Source organism: Miniopterus natalensis, chromosome 4 (assembly GCF_054644295.1).
Source record: "Miniopterus natalensis isolate mMinNat1 chromosome 4, mMinNat1.hap1, whole genome shotgun sequence".
Classification (NCBI taxonomy): Eukaryota; Metazoa; Chordata; class Mammalia; order Chiroptera; family Miniopteridae; genus Miniopterus; species Miniopterus natalensis.
This window is the reverse complement of record NC_142084.1, coordinates 14,888,109-14,904,153: the sequence shown is the minus strand read 5'-3', so window position 1 is coordinate 14,904,153 and position 16,045 is coordinate 14,888,109. Positions and strand designations below refer to the sequence as shown.

The 16,045-nt window shown below is 51.0% G+C and overlaps 1 protein-coding gene across 2 annotated transcripts; it reads right to left on the bottom strand.

Moving 5' to 3' along the window:
* Nucleotides 1-1,028: 1,028 nt before the first annotated feature.
* Nucleotides 1,029-15,689, bottom strand: SPRY4 (sprouty RTK signaling antagonist 4). 2 transcript variants are annotated; one of them, XM_016205555.2, is made up of 2 exons: nt 15,506-15,689; nt 1,029-7,110 (listed from the first exon to the last, which is right to left on the bottom strand). In XM_016205555.2, the coding sequence occupies exon 2, from the start codon at nt 5,427-5,429 to the stop codon at nt 4,527-4,529; it is 903 nt and encodes a 300-aa protein (XP_016061041.2). In that variant the 5' UTR covers nt 5,430-7,110; nt 15,506-15,689; the 3' UTR covers nt 1,029-4,526. The 2 variants fall into 2 exon arrangements, with proteins under 2 accessions (XP_016061041.2, XP_016061043.1); XM_016205557.2 differs by having other exon boundaries at nt 1,029-5,476.
* Nucleotides 15,690-16,045: the final 356 nt, after the last annotated feature.

Here is a 16,045-nt window from a genome sequence, read left to right as displayed (position 1 = left end):
CCATCCCCCTGCCCAGCTCCAACCCCTGTTTTAGTTGTCTGACACCACTTAATGCTAACAAAAGAAAATCTTTATTGCTCAGTTCCTTTTCTTCCAGGAAACAAGAGGCATGTGTTCACATGTTCAAAGTAAAATTCCATGGCCTGTTGGGCATAGCTCAGTGGTTGAGCATCGACCTATGATCCAGGAGATCGCAGTTCGATCCCTGGTCAGGGCACATGCCTGGGTTGCAGGCTTGATCCCCAGTGGGGGACCTGCTGGAGGCAGCCGATCAATGACACTCTCATCACTGATGTTTCTCTCTCAAATCAATAAAGATATATTTAAAAGAAAAGAAAAAAAAAGGTCCAACTTTCATTGTGATTGGCATATCAATTAAAAGTAATGAAAAAGTGCCCCGGCCACATAAACTGAGAAGTGGCCAGGACTCTACCAGGTCTGAGTGTATCTGGGGGATGGAGGGTGTTGGGGAAGCAGATGGAAGGTGCATTAGAACGGCAAAGGCAGGACATTCAATGGGTGTAAGGGTTCAGAGGTCAAAGGGACTGGCTGTGTGCAAATACCCACCAATCTAGTGAAAATAAGAAAACCACCAAGGGCCTTTGTTGGCCTTCTCAAGGCATGTATGTGTATGAAAATCTGTTTTGGTGGCACCAGGGCATGCACGCTGCAGAATTCTTGTAAACTGGGCAGGTCAGATGACCCTTCCCCGCCTCCACCACTTCCCAGTTTGAATTTTGTTGTCCATCTGTTACAAATACTTGCCTGTGTGGGGGAGGGCTCCCAGAGGAGGAATTGCAGCACCTGGCAGTGTTCAGCTTCCTAAGCAAGTGAAGCTTTCCTCCAGGGGTCCTCAGGCCATTCTAGAGGCAGGCAAGGCCAGGAGCCCTCTCTCCCCGTCCCTTTGTTCTGGCAGAGCCTGGGGACACATTCCCATTTGGTGCGTGCTCTTTGACCAACTGGGGGCCTTGCTGGGGGAGATGCAGGGGTCACGAACATACAAACACACAAGAAATGACAGTCCTGTGTATATTTAACAATATATATTTATATATATTTTCTAGATCAGTACATTCAGTTTTAACTTGTTTTTTTCTTCACAAACAGAAGAACTCTTACAATAGTAGACTTTCTAAAATAAATACTATTAAAATAGAGCTTCAAAATAAATATTCTATACAAAGGGAACCTTCTGTGGTAACTTTTGTTGTGGGGTGAGCAGGGACTACAGTGAAGAGGGACAATGAAGTCAGAAAGGCGGTGGGATGGGAACCTAGAACAGCTTTCCTGTTTGTAACAGGAAACCAAACTGGGCGGCAGTGAGAAGAGAAAGCAAGATAAGACACACCACGGCGTTACCCACAGCAAATATGGCAGCGCAAGAATTGTCATCGACTGTCACAGTAAGCAGAGGGCATGAAAATGCTTACCGCAGGCATGAACCCGGAGCCAGTGAAACTTGCGGGATGCCCTAGTGAACTGAACTGTACAGTGCAAAGCTGTGCTGCCCACACCCCACTGGACATCTCCTGGGGCAGCGTTGGGGCACACGAAGCTTCAAGACGACAGATTCTGGGTGCCGTTCCATGTTGTGTGACCTTGGACAAGTCACTGTCTAACCAGGTCTCACTGGGGACCCACGCAGACTTCGGGACACTGAAGAACCAGACGGTGATGTGAAGGCCTTTCGTCTCTGTCAGGAGGGACGGTCTCCACCTCCTCCCAGCCAGGGACTGTCAGAAGCTTTGGTTGTGCCGTGATCCACCAGAGAGGGTTTTGCTCTCCTAGACCGTTCCCAGGGTGCTTGTTGGAGAGTTGGACTTTCACAAACCCATTTGGGGTAGGGAGCAGCCAAGGCCTCCTGGACCCAGGCCCACTGCAGGTTGGAGAAGTGGAACCAGCTGGCACTTTCCAAAAAAGGTCAAGACAGGGACTAATCCAGCCAAGCAAGCCACTGGTGACAGAAAAACAATCAGCCAGAGCAGCCACAGAAATGTGTTCTATTACTGAGTGTGGTCCCTCAGTGGCCTTTGACTAGTCCACGGGCAAGCCAGTTTTCTTGCGTTTGTTTTTCCAAGAAGCAGAGGAAAAATATGCTGAGGGACTGCTATGCAACAGAGCTGGGAGGACCCACGCTGCTCCACCCCTACCCTCCACCAGTGAGCACACAGGACACCCAAGAGTTCTGCAGACATCCATCTAGCAGGTTAAACGCAAACTAAAAAGAACAAGCCAAAACGGGAGAAAAAGGGAAAAGAAAATCCGTGTTTACAACTATGTACACAAAAAGTCAAGGTTTGGGAGGCTATCTGCCAGAAACGGGGTCTATGTAGATAGAGGGTGTGTGTGTGTGTGTGTGTGTGTGTATACACAGCTTATGTAAATCAATTCTCCATAGATCGGGTGTGTAGAACACCATTGCCAAAGTGCAACTTGCCAATGGGTCAAGTTTCCCATGGAGACATCTGGAGGGGCTCTGGGAGCATTGTGAGGCCTCCCCCAGAGTGGAGGTGTGCCCTCTCGTTTTGGGGGTAACCTGTGCACACCTATTCTGAGGAAAACATCTCCAGTCCCTTCAGTACACATCTGATACATTCAATTAGTATAAGTGGTTGGCTGAATGTGATTTTTCCTACCATTCCCTCCATTTGTGCAAGAACATCCATACATCCATCATGACTGTGGCAAGGGCAGCTACGTGAACCAGCCATAGGAAACGCAGATGCAATATTTCATATTTGCCTTTTACAAGCTAGCAAATGTTATATAAATAAAGCCTAAAATAACCAGACCCTCCCCTCCTTTCCTCCAATCAATAAATACCTATTGGTTACGATTAACTTATTCTAAATCATAAGATGTTACTACTAGTCTTCAAGAAGGGGGGACAGAAAGTTCTTGGGAAGCACTGGGTGCGTGCCAGTCACAGCTACCTGCCTCCTTGCATCCTTCCTGGAAGCAGTTCTGTTCCCCCAGAACAAACTGGAAATGCTGCAAACGCTCTACACCTAATGCACTTCCAATTTCCCCTGGGGTGGCTTTTCTGACCCAGGCCACTTTCATGGGGGGGACGGGACTGGACACACAAAATACCACATGAAGCAAAAACCCCGCACAACAGCTAGGGAGAGGGACCGGACACTACAGCGTTTGCATGCAACAAGTACCTACCCACTGGACGTGCTGCACTTTCTGAGTTCTAGCACCTTGAGAGAAAGAGTTGCTACGTCTTCGGGGGCTGTCAGGAGGGGGTGGCGTGGCCATGCACAGAAGCAGGGCTCAACCCCAAGAAGCCCCTGGAAAATCTTTCCCCCACCCGCATTCTTCTGACTCCCCCACCAGGGCTTCCTAACACTAAAATAGACTCTCTTTTCCATCATCTGTCTATTTATATTAAAGATACAGACACATCACTGTACATAAAAGGCTATGCCAGCAAAGCAGCAGAATCAGAAGAGAAGAAACCGGCACCCATCTTGGCTCCACTGTCACTGCCAACGGGAGGTGCTGCCTCTCTTCTTTGCTGTTAAAATCCTCTTCTCGGTGGGGAGGGGGGGTTGTGTTCCTTGAGGTTGCTTGCCCCCCCAGATTTTGAAATCAGCCCTTCCTGGGGGTGGCCCAAAAGGAAGCAAGTGTTTTATTATTTTCTAAAACACCGTTAGCATCTGGTTTAATTATCCTATAAAAACATAATGACTGGATCCAGAGACCACAGCCTCAGACTCATTGGCAAAATGATATTTGGTCTCGCATTCGCCGCCCAGGGCTTCTCGACCCATAAAGTTTCTGGAAAGGATCTGGGTAGAGAGAACTCGGGACAAGAAGCGGGCAGGTGAGTCTGTGACTCAGTAAGAACCGGAGGACGGTGTTATGAATGCAACACCCCCAAGAGTGATGGAGCTGGAAGGGAGAGGTGCTCTGTGTAGTGGCTCCTAAATCCATCCGTGGCTCCGGGGAGACAGAGGAAAGAGGCCCGGACTCACTGGCCGTCCTCTGTTCTCAAGTATATACAACAGGGACTGCCAGGGTCTACACCTTCCCCAAGATGTCAGGCAAACTGGGGAGGGGAGGAGAAAAGATACAGCCACCAAGACTCCCAGGGTCTTCTCCAAAGGTCCCCTGGCCACTCAGTTAACGGTTCCTCCCAGGCAGCCAAAGAGAATGGAAAAGGGGGGGGGGGGGGGAGGGAGAACTGGGAAGGCATTCAAGCAGCTGCAACTTCCGGATATGTGGCCACATCTGTGTTCCGTCTTCTGAAAAAGAAAAATCCCCCCCAAACCACACCACGCCCCTGCCACTGTCTGTTTCACACAAAGTTCCAGCCTGAAAAAACCCAAAGTGCTTCTCCTTCCTTTTGGGGAAGGGAGTGGGTGATGGGGGGGTCTCTGTCTCTTCCCAAGCTGGGGTGGGCAGACTGGCAAGGTCAGCCTCAGGACGCTAGAACCTCCGGCCTCGCTGCAGTCTTCTCAGGTGTCAGAAGGGAACCACGTTCCCAGGGGGAGCACGGGGGGCTTCGACCCAAAGTGTCAGAAAGGCTTGTCAGGTCTGCTGGCCTTGGCGTCGCCAGCGGCTGCCTTGCAGATGACGCTGTTCGTGTGCTTGCAGCGGCAACCAGGGCGACGCAGGTGGTCGTAGCCACGCTGGGCCAGCTTCACGCAGCCGGTGGCGGGCAGGTAGCAGAGCAAGCAGGGCAGCACCAGGGAGAGGGCGCCCATGAAGGACCAGCGGGCGCAGCAGTTTGAACGGGAGCAGGAGCAGGGGTGGTCGGCGCAGGAGCCCTCGTCGTCGTCGTTGGTGCAGTGGTAGAAGACGCCTTGCACCAGGCACATGCACGTGCCGTAGTTGACCAGGGTCTGGGCAGAGCACAGGCACTCCTGGTTGCAGACCCAGCAGGAGGGCAACGTCCGGGGTGACGCGCACTCCTTGCACTTACACTTCCCGCAGGCCTCGCACAGCAAGAAGTGCTTGTCCAGCTCTGGGGGCACTGCCGGGCCCTTGAGGTCCAGCGGCTTGCAGTGCACCACCTTGGGCTGGATGCGCACAGCCCTCGGGGAGGAGGCCTGGTCAGCCACGGGCGGCGGTGCCATGTGGTCTAAGAGTCGCTGGTCGGAGGATGTGCTGCTGCTGCTGCTCACAGAGCTGGGGCGTCCGCTGAAGGAGATCCAGTGGTGGGTGACGTCCTGGTCACAGCGGGCAGGCGTGGGGGCCAGCTCTGGGGCCCCAGCCCGGGTCCGCTTAGGGCCGGTGGGGGGAGCCAGGCCAGGGTTGTCTATGTAGTCGTTCTCCACGTGGCTGGTCTTCATCTGGTCGATGGGGAGGATGGTGAGTGGGTGCTGGAGCCGGCTGTGAGGCACACGGCTGTCAAGGAGGGGCTGGACCATGACTGAGCTGGGAGTCAAGGGGGCGCTCTGTGGGATTGGGGGCTCCATGGGGCTGGAGGTCCTGGACTGCGCTGAGAAACAGGCTTCTAGGGGCCCTGGGGGTGGGGAAAAGGAAGAGAGAATGGATTCCAGGCATCAGTATTTGGCCTGCTAATACCCCTATCCCCATCAGGTCCTTGGGAGCCCAAATGAAATGGGAAGGGATTTCCTTTGGTGGACTCTCCAGAATCAAGGCTTAGACGATTAATAATGACAACAACCATAGTAAGTGAATTACACTTATTTAGCTCTTAACAAGTACCATAAGCATCAAGTCACGGACTCTTCACAATAACCCTGACACATATCTACTAATACCCCTTTTCTAGTTTTTCTAACTGGTCCAAAGTCACACTAAACTATCAGTAGCAGGACCAGGACTCAACCTGGGCCGTCTGAGTTCATTCTTGTAATCTCTTTGAAAAGTGCTCCTTATGTAAGATAGATAGCTCAATTGGGATAAACACAGGCTCTGGGATCAGGTCCAAGTTCGAATCCTCCCTTCCATCTAGCAGTGTTGCTGTGAATGAGGTTCTTTTTTAACCTCTATGCCTTAGTTTTGCCAACTGTAAAATGGGTTCTTGTGAGGATTAAATGAGAAAATATATATCCAGTACCTAACATCTTGCCTGGCATACAGCAAGTGCTCCATAACTTATCACCATCCCAGAGAGCAACAGTTTGGATTTCCTGAACACTAACAAGCACTACGTGCCAAACATTGTGCTGAGGATATAGTGACCACGAGAGACAGCCCCTGTATGCTCCCATAAAGTTTATCAGCTGGATAAACAAAAGCCTTTATTTCAGATAGTCAAAGAGAAGGAAGGGCTGTATCTGATGCCTGCACGTCCAGGATATTAACTTATTGCCAGCACTTCTAAGAGCAGCAACCTCCAGTGGCTAATAACCCATGGGTAGGTGAGCTTCTGACAACTTGGATGGGAAATCCTCTCCAGGGGCACTCACATCGCCCATTTCCAAGTGCTGAGCTGAACATTCGGCCTAAATGCTATTTACTAGAATAGCTAAGCCAACCCTGGATCAGTTTCTAATTTCACCGAGAGAGTGCAATTTTAAGTTGGAATCCCGCCAGAGATTCAACTGCAGTGCCTGACACGGAACCCCAGGAAGTCACTTAAATCAAAGAGCGGAAACGGCTTGGTTCAAATTTAGAAAGTGCACATTGTTTTCTATTAGAAGTGCCATTTCCTCGCCTGCTGACCTTTACATTCGGAATTCGGCTGGAGATCAATTTAAAGAAATAGCAGCAGAAGGCCAAGACCTCTGCCCAAGGGGACATGATTTGGAATCCAAGAGAAAGATTAGACTCTGGGAAGATTCCACCGGGGGTGGGGGCGGGGGACAAAACAGGGTGTGGATAGAAGGGAACTAGAACCATCTTTTAAAAAGAAAAAAGAAAAAGGCCTCTGGAGTAATGTGTTTCGGGGTGGGGTTTCGGGAAATGCTTTTTCAAGATGCTAATGATGTTCTAATTAGGAGAGCAGATCCTGCGCCTCAGCTGTTAGGTTTCATCTTCTCTCCAAGGTGATGCCTAAGAAGGGGATGTGGGTAGGTTTCCACTTCCCCCTGTCGTTCCAGACTTGGGACACAGTCAATCCATCGCAATATTCCAGTTACAGGAGAATGACACCTTGCACCCGGGTGACTCATCCACACTTCTCAATGTCTATAGTAAGGAGTGAAGGGGAAATAAAAAAAGGCATTCAGGGCAACTCAACATTATATTTCCCCTACTTGGAAACAACGGTTTGATCAGCAATGGTTATACTGTTGGGGAAGGGCTTCCTCAGATGCTTTCCAGCCCGTATGAAATAAAGAGCTAGCTCTAGATGCAAAGTTCATGAAGGGTATAAAAGGGAGCTTATCCACAGGAATCTCATCTGTATATCATCTATACTGCCAAATGCAAAAAAGCCTTTTCTACAAGGTTCAGTGCTCAGTCAAAGGATCTTTCCCATTTGCATAGGGCACTAACTATTGGCTTTGCTCCCACTGCCTACCTACTTCAAAGATGCTGGTATTTCTGTGCAAACCTTTTCCTATCTTGGAGAAAGCCTGCCTCCTGCCTCCATGTTCCCTCCAGATGAGAACATCATCTTCAAATGGGAGACTTCTCCATGGCAGAGTTAGACTTAAGTGTCTGGCAGGTCTGCCATCCATTGCCAAGGCGGCCTCCTGTGGTCAGAGCTGGATGGGGGGTGTGTGTGTGGCAAATAAGCATCTATAGTGAGTTCTTCCAAGGATCAGGTTGGCTATGCGGGAGGAATTTCAGGGAATGCTACCTCAGCCCACTTACCCTTTTGCAGGGGTTTCAAAGCCTTGTGTCAAGAAAAAACGGGCTTGGGATCAACAGAAGAGGGTCCTTAGGAGCCCCACGTCCTTTGCCTGGAGGAAAAGGTGTGACTAGGCATAAGAATGGAAAATGCTGACAGAGGCACAGGATAAGACTCTCTGGCGCCAGCCAAGAGGTGCCTCAGCTAGAACTCCCACCCCGGACAAAGACAACATGATTCCCTTATTCCAGAAGCTCAGGTCACAGATACACAGGGCCCTGCCAGTGCGGCTCAGTGGTTGAGCATCGACCTATGAACCAAGAGCTCACAGGTTCAGTTCCAGGTCAGGGCACATGCCAGGGGTTGCAGGCTCGATCTCCAGTAGGGGGCGTGCAGGAGGCAGCCGATCGCTGTTTCCATCTCTCCCTCTCCCTTCCTTTCTCTCTAAAATCAGTAAAAATATATTTTAAAAAGAGAATATAAAACTGGTTTTAAAAAAATGTCAGTGGTGGTTTCAAGGCTGTATTGCCCCATGTCGCTGGGTTTTTGTCTTTTAGGACTAGGATTGGGACTTGCCATGCTGTGAGGACAAGGAAGGTATGGTACACCCTAGCCTCAAGCAGATGATCCATTCTCCTTTCCCTAATTCTATTCCTGGGGTTCTTTAAAAACAACCATTTTCTGTGGATGAAGCAAAAGGCACGAGCAATGTTCAGGGATTTTAACAGACTCTGGAATCAGAAGGCAGATTCACAGAAAAGTCCCATGGAAAAGTCCCACCAGGAAGCCAGGGTGGGAGCAGGGCTTGCAGAGAATGGAGATATTGGCATTGGAAGGTTCCCATCACCCTCCGTAGGCAGCTGTCAACATCTGAGCCTGTAGTTGGGGCCAGAAATGGGGGTGGGAGCTTGGTCCACAATGACTCAGCTCTCTTGGAACAGGCTGCATTCAAGATGGTTCTGGCAGACATATTCTGAAATGCATCTTCCCTGAAACCCAAAACATTAATTAAAAAAGATATATGCACCCCTGTGTTCATTGCAGCATTATTTACAACAGCCAAGATATGGAAGCAACCTCAGTGTTCACCGACAGATGAACAGATAAAGCTGTGGTACATATATGTACAATGGAGTATTACTCAGTCATAAAAAAGAACGGAATCTTACCATTTGTGACAACATGGATGGACCTAGAAGGTATTATAAGTGAAATAAGCCAGACAAAAACAAATGCCATGATTTCACTTATATGTGGAATCTAAAAACCAAAATAAACGAAGCAAAAAACACACCAAAATAAACAAACAAAAAAACAAACTCAGATTCAGAGAATAAACTGATGGTTGCCAGATGGAAGAGGGATTGGGTGAAAAAGGCGAAAGGAATTTAAAAGTATAAATTGCCAGTTATAAAAACAGTCATGGGGATGTAAAGCACAGCACAGGGAATAGTCAACAATATTGTGACAACTGTGTACGGTGTCAGATGGGTACTGGACTTACCAGGGTGATCACTCTGTAAGGTATACAAATGTCTAATCACTATGTTGTACACCTGAAACTAACATATATTGAATGTTAACTGTAATGGAAAAGGAAAACAAAAATGTTCAAAACAAAAACAAAACATTTCTTTTAATAAAAAAAATAAAATGCATCTTTTCTATCTTAACCCAGACATAGGATTCCTTCAGGCTGCCAGCTCAGCAAAAACTAGCTGCTGGCTTAAAGCTGCACTGCTCGAACCTGCTCAGGCCTCGCGGCCTCACCTCCCCATTAGCAGGAACCCTCCACAGGAGGGCTGAATTCATTTGGCTGACAAAGAAAAACAACTTCCGGAACAGCCTGTTTGATAACCCCTCAGCACAGCTAAATGAAGTCTCAGAAAAAACCAACCCCCAATCCTCAGTTGGTTTAGAAGATCAATCTCTACTCCCAGGGACACACCCACCCTCCAGAGTCTGAGCAATGCTGATGAACTTAAGTGCAGTTTAATATGTACTCTGCTTCCCCTGCAAGGAAGGAAGAGATTTATAATATAAATAGGAGAGAGGAGGCTTTGCCTCATTTAGGCTGTTTGGAAGACTGATGGCCAATTTGGAAGATCGTGGACCGAGAAACAAAGCCAGCACTCCACTTAGCCAGAGAAGCACCTCTATTGAGTTTTAGGTGGTGGTCTTATGGATTAGCACGAGGAAAGAAAACTTTCACTGCACTCCAACCTTCTAATAATCATAATAAATAATAATTATGGAAGCAGCTAATATTTATGAAACATTTCTTGGTGTTAGGCTCTGTGCTAAGCCCTCGATGATTTTCTCATTTAATCCTTACCTCACCTTGGAGGATAACACCCATTTTGCAGAGGGAGAAACGCAAGAACAAAGAGTCACAGAGGTGACGGGTGATCAGGGAAGGATTCAAACCCCGAGAGCAGAAGCTCCAGACCTTGCAACCTCAGCCCTGCCTTACAACTTCTGGTTGTTCACAGAAACGCATGAAAGCGTCAATCATTTTCACAGCCATGAACTCTACCAGTCTCCCCAGTCTGCCACCAGCCCTTGGGGAATGACATCAGCCCATCTGCGGGCTTTTAACCAAACCAGCAGGGAAATGAAGCCAATGCAGGGCTGACATGACTGGCCCCCAGGTAGGGAAAATTTTCAGTGTGGAAATGGGAGGCTTGGGGGTTGAAACCTGCCATTAAAAGAAAGCTCAGAGCTCAATTGTTATCATCACTTCCAATTTCTGTTTTCTTTGCTATCCCTTCTGTCACCTCTCTGCCTCTCCCCCCAGTTTACTAAGTGTTTTCATTTTTAGTTTTCTTAAAGTTGAATGGGTCTCACTTGTAGGACCCTCACCACAAAGGAGTCCCTAAGAGGAAACCCAGGAATGGGATAGAATCCCCTCTCCTCCTACCTGTAAAGCCGAACTGAAGGGCCCCTAGGGCTTTGTTCATGGAGAGGGCATCCTGGCCCAGGGCTGTGGCGAAGGGAAGGAGCAGCCAGGGTGGGAGGAAGCCAGAGAGTCCTAGAATACTGAATCAGCGGGAGATCGGAAAGCCCAGAGCACACAGCCCTGTACTTGCAGCTTGGCCGGCGGCGAGCCTGACCCTGCATCTGTACCTGTGGGGAGGGACTGAGCAGCAGGCCCCTCAGTACAGGCTGGCTGAAAAGAACCAGGCAGCATGTTACATGTCGGCACCCCCCACCCCCCTTCCCCTTGACTTATCCTGGGGAGAGGGGTTGGGAAATATTAGGGAAAGGCTACAGTTGTGCTTTGAAAACTGCAGGTCAGTTTGAGACAAACTGGCAAGAGGCTCTGAATGAAGGGCAGTTTCTGCACTGCCCCATTCAGTCGCAGCAGGTTCTTTCAGTGAAGGTTGTTTAACCCTTTCAACAGCTCAGAAAAAAAGGTCTCTAGTCTGCCAAAGAGCCCGCCCACCACTATCCAACACTATCGCTTGGTTCATTGTGACAACATCCCAGTTTAATTAAGTTCCAACCAAATAATGACTTATTGCTTCAAAAAGACTTTAAAGACCAGGGGGAGGGAAGCCAGGGACTTGGCTGCCCTACGTCTTACTGAGGGAGACAATCTCTGCATCTTTGCTGAGAATGGTCCGGATGAGAGAAAAAAAAGCAGTTAGGCACAGCTGGATTTGTCTGAGAATCCTTGCTCCCTGCCCTACCTCCCAAGCCAGCGCCAGCACTGGGGAGCCCACCTCTGGCCATAATCTGTCTGACATCACAAAAGAAAACAGCTGCTTTTCATCACTTTGTCCCATCACCAGTTATCAGTTCCCAACCCTCTTCCTCTCCCACAACCAATCAGCTGAGCTCCGAAGACCCAGCGCCAGGAGGAGTGGGAGAGGTCTTGTACTTTGGCTCTGGGCTATTCTAACCCACTTCAAATTTCAGCTTCAGTGCACTACCCCCGTAATCGTTGTCCGTTCAGATCCCCTTAAAGAGGGATTAGAAGTCAAGAGTCAGAGGAGAATGGGACTAGAAGAAACCTGCTAACACTGGAACAACTGGCCCACATGGGGGGGGAGGATAGCAGAAACCTAGATCCCCAGGGGAAGGCCCCTCTCACTGACACCAAGATCATTTTATCTCACCACCTTCCAGGAACAAATGAACTTACCCTAGTAGATTTTAGCTTACTCCTGGGATGGGGCAGGAAATGACTCCCTCTTTCCCCTAACCAGAAAAAGAAAGACTACCTGACAAGGGAAACCACTCTTCTGCAAATGTCCACCTGCCCCAGAAGGGCCTCTTCCCTCTCCCACTAGATCCAGCACATCTGTGCTCCCTCCCCAGTGCCCTTGCTTCCTCCACTGACTGTCCTTGGAAAGAACAATCGTGATCACAGCTGAACGGTGGAGCTTCTTAAGCCCAGCCACATGTCCCGGATACATCCTCAGCCTCGTCAGCTGTCCGGATCTGCAGGGTGGCCCCAGACCCGAGAGCCAAGAATATGCCGCCTCTTAAATCATGCAACACCCCACACCTCCTGTGTAGGAAGGGGGCTTCCTTAGAACCAGGCCCTCCCACTAGGGGCCCAGTAGTAACAGGTAGCACAGTCTCAGCCCTGCATACTTGCTAGCTGCTCAGCTGGCCCTGGCCCCACAGGAGGAGTTCCTCCTTCCCATTCTGCAGATGGGGGAGACTAAGGCTTGAGCTTATTAGCACATTTCCTAGCCACCATCTGCTCTGATCCAGCCCCTAGCTTGGTCTGGAAGGAGTAAAAGTTTTCAATATGTTGCATTTTACCAGCTTCTATCTCTAGCTCTTTTGAAAGAGCAAAAATCTATCCCAATGAATCAGGGAGATCCAGATTGGCCAAGAGATGGAAACTTCTCCACTCTTGCCATCCTCCTTCCTTAAATAACTGTCTTGTCTACACCCCAAATCCAAAATTTCAATTAGATAACCCAGGTTTGTGCAAGAATCCTTCCCCAAGTTCTCTTCCCAAGGGAACTTCCACCTCAGTAGGGACCGGAGGGCAGGCACTGTGGATTCAGAACCATTTGAATGCCGTTAAGTGCCATAAGGTCTGGGGGCGCTGAGCTGCTTCTCTGAAGAAAAGGAGGGGCTCTTTTCTAAGCCTCCCTGGTACCAACACCTGGGTGGCTTGTGGGGGCTCCAAACTGGAGGCTGGAAGATGTTTAGCATCAGGAATTGGAAGATAAGTCCCCATATGGCATGGGCCAAAGTATTAAGCCCCAGGGGAGTACCCCTCAAGGGCCACTTCTGGGGGTGTTAATGGGTGTTTTTTCCGCCCTTAATTTTTAAATCACTGACTATCCAGTTCTGCACTGAAAGGCTGCCTTTATTTGCTATTCAAATCAGTGAAACTCTGGGCAGTGGCACTGTCGGGTTTACCAGAGTGTGTGTGTGTGGGGGGAGGGTAAAGAGTATGAACTGGACAGAGGATGCAGTTCCAAAGAGCTTCATCTCTACACCCCTTCTGGAAAGATGAGAATAAAAATGGTATCTGAGGGCTCCAAATGGTCACCGTCCCCAGCCTCTGCCCTGCTTCGGCCAGGAATCGTTCTATTCTGTGTGTGTTGTCTCCTCCCACCAAGCCCAACCAAAGCTTTAGGAGACCTTACCATTTCAGAGGGAAATCTGGAAAAGGAGAGCATTTACACTCCACAAAAAGGGGAGCGACTCGAGTTCGGGATCTAAAAAGGAAGATAACGAAGAGATGCCTTTCAAGTGTTCCTCACCCTAGCGGGCCAACATTCGTCCATCACGATTTCAGAAATCCACCTCCACAAAGCCGCCTACCCGTACTGGCCACGCGGCTCAGTGGTCAGCGTGTGCACTGCTCACGTTAGGATTCACCTGGAGCCTGCTGGCAAGTGAGGACCCTCCCAAGGGCTGGGAAAGAGGAAATTCAATTTCACATAGGACGCGTCTACAACTTCTTTCCCACCATTCTGCTGAGAGAAGAGAGAGAGAGGCGCAGAGGCCAACTGCAGCCCTCTCTTTCCTAGTCAGCCCCACACCCACACATGAAGGGAAAAAAAGCTGAAAATTTCATGTTTATGCTCCATTCGTGTGAAGATCCAGAGAACTCTAAACATTGTGAAATCACCAGTGCAATATTGGGTAGGGCCTCAGGCCAGACCGAGCTTATTAAGAGATTGATAAACCCGTATTTCCTAAATGCTCTGGGCCTGTCTCTGAGAGGCTCATCAGAAAGACTGGAGAGCCTTGGTCAGCTAGCCAGACAGACATGCACTTGCTCCCGCCCCTCCCCAAACTAGAGAGAATCACGCCACTGATTTGGAGGCAGGAAAGAGGGGGTCTCTCCACTGGGTCTGGCCACTCCACTGAACCCACACTTTTTTCCTTTCAGCACTAACCATGGTGGGGGGCTCCCAAAGCCTGCATGCGCCAAAAGGCTGCCTCCTGCCCTCACCCAGGCCTGGCAATATGGATGCCCATCCAGCAGCTAGCTGGTGAAATGAGGCAGCTAGGAGCTCTCCCCTCTCCCCACCATCCAGCCCCTCCAGCCCAGTACCTTCTCCTTTCACTGCTTGCAACCACTGCTTCCAAGCCATGCAACCATTTTCTGCTCTCTGGCCTCCTCTGCCCACAACCCCCAGCCCCCAATCAAAGAGAATTGAGAAACCGTCTTCTTGCACAAGAGCAGCTACTGTCTAAACGCTTTTTGATCGTCTGCATAGAGAGGGAACTGGGCACAGCCCTGGCCCCAGTGATGGAGCCAAGCTCCAGCTGCCCTGGCTGGCCAAATCCGGCCTCGCCCCCCTTCACTGACCCGTGGCCTTGGAGACTCAGGTTTTTCAGAACGTACCGTCTCTATCCTCTCTTCTCGGTGATGTCAAGCCTGGTGCCCCCAAGAAGGAAGGAGGGAAAGCGGGAGCCTTATCTCTCCTACGCACGCAACCTCTTCCTCCAGCTCCCACACGCCCGGCGTTATGTAAACGCACCTTCAGCCCCCACCACAGCCCCAGAGCGGCCCGGGGGCCCCGGCGCCTGGCACAGCTCGGTGCCCGGGGATAGGGAGGCACGAGGAGGCCGAGGAGCCTCAGGCCCTGCAGAGGCCGGGAGAGGGAAAGGCAGCTAACTGCAAGGCAGTTGCACAGCACAAAATGCGGCAGCAGAGCAAAGGTCAGACGGCGAGGAACCGCCTCGCCAAAAAGAGGGAGCAGAAGTGCCCACTCCCAGGCCAGCCCACCGCTGACCATCGAGGGGAGAGGCAGAAGGGGAGAAAAACCAGTCCGTCACGACTCCAGAGGGGAAAGAAAAACCTACGTCGAGCATAGGCCGCTGCGGCGGGCTGGGGAGATCTACGGCAGAGCTGGCACCGTGGGCACCGAGCCCGGGGTGGGCGAGCCGCCTATGGAGAGGGCGCCCGCCGGACTCGAAAGGTGGCTCCATATGGAGCCCAGAGTCGCCCGTTCCAGCGGCCAAGGCGGGTGGTGGCAGGAGGAAAGAGGCCAGGCCAGAGGCAAACTCCCGGGGCACGCACGGGGCTTCCCGAGTCTCAGAGCGCGGGGAAGCCGGGCTTGGCAATGCCCCGGCGTTGGAAACACCGGTGCCAGGCTGTGAACACCCCCCGGCGCCGTGCCGGCCCAGCCCAGGGCGTCCGGGAGCTGCGGCGCACCGCGGCGGCTCAAGGAGGCGCAGGGAGAGGGAAGGAACACTGAGGCGCGCCTAGAAATAGCGCACCATTTGCCCCAGCCCGAGGGGGAGTCGCGTCGCGGCTCTGAGTGGGGCAGTTTCGGGTCCCGAAACCGGCCAGGGACTTACTTTGAGGAGCCGCAGAATCACAAGCATTGCTCCACGTCTGTGCAAATCCCCTAACCCGAGCGGGTCAGACGCCGCTGTCCTCGCAGACGCCGGCCGAAGGAACCGGCACGGCTTCCTGCGCTCAGCAGCGCCAGCTCCGCGCTGTCAGCTTCTCTCGCTGCCTCCGCGGCGATGTTGCAACCACAGCCTGGGAAAATGGCTTTTTTATGAATGGGAGGGAAGGGAGCGCCAGTGCGCACGCGCGCAGTTCGCGATTCTATGAATGGGTGGGCACAAGAGACCCCCGCGCGCGCATGCGCCACACTCTTTTTTTTTTTTTATGAATGGGGGGCCGGAAAAGAACTTAACCCGTGATTGTTGGGGCTGACTCTGGCTCCTCCAGGGGCCGTCGTTCTTTTACAAAGAGGGGTGGAGGTTGTTGTAACCCCCCCCCTCCAGTTTTTAAATGAATGGAGGGCGGCGGCGACTGCTGCAGCTGACTCAGCTGCTCGGGCTGTGCCCCCTCCCAGCCTGCGAGAGGAGGTAAAGGCCACCTTCACG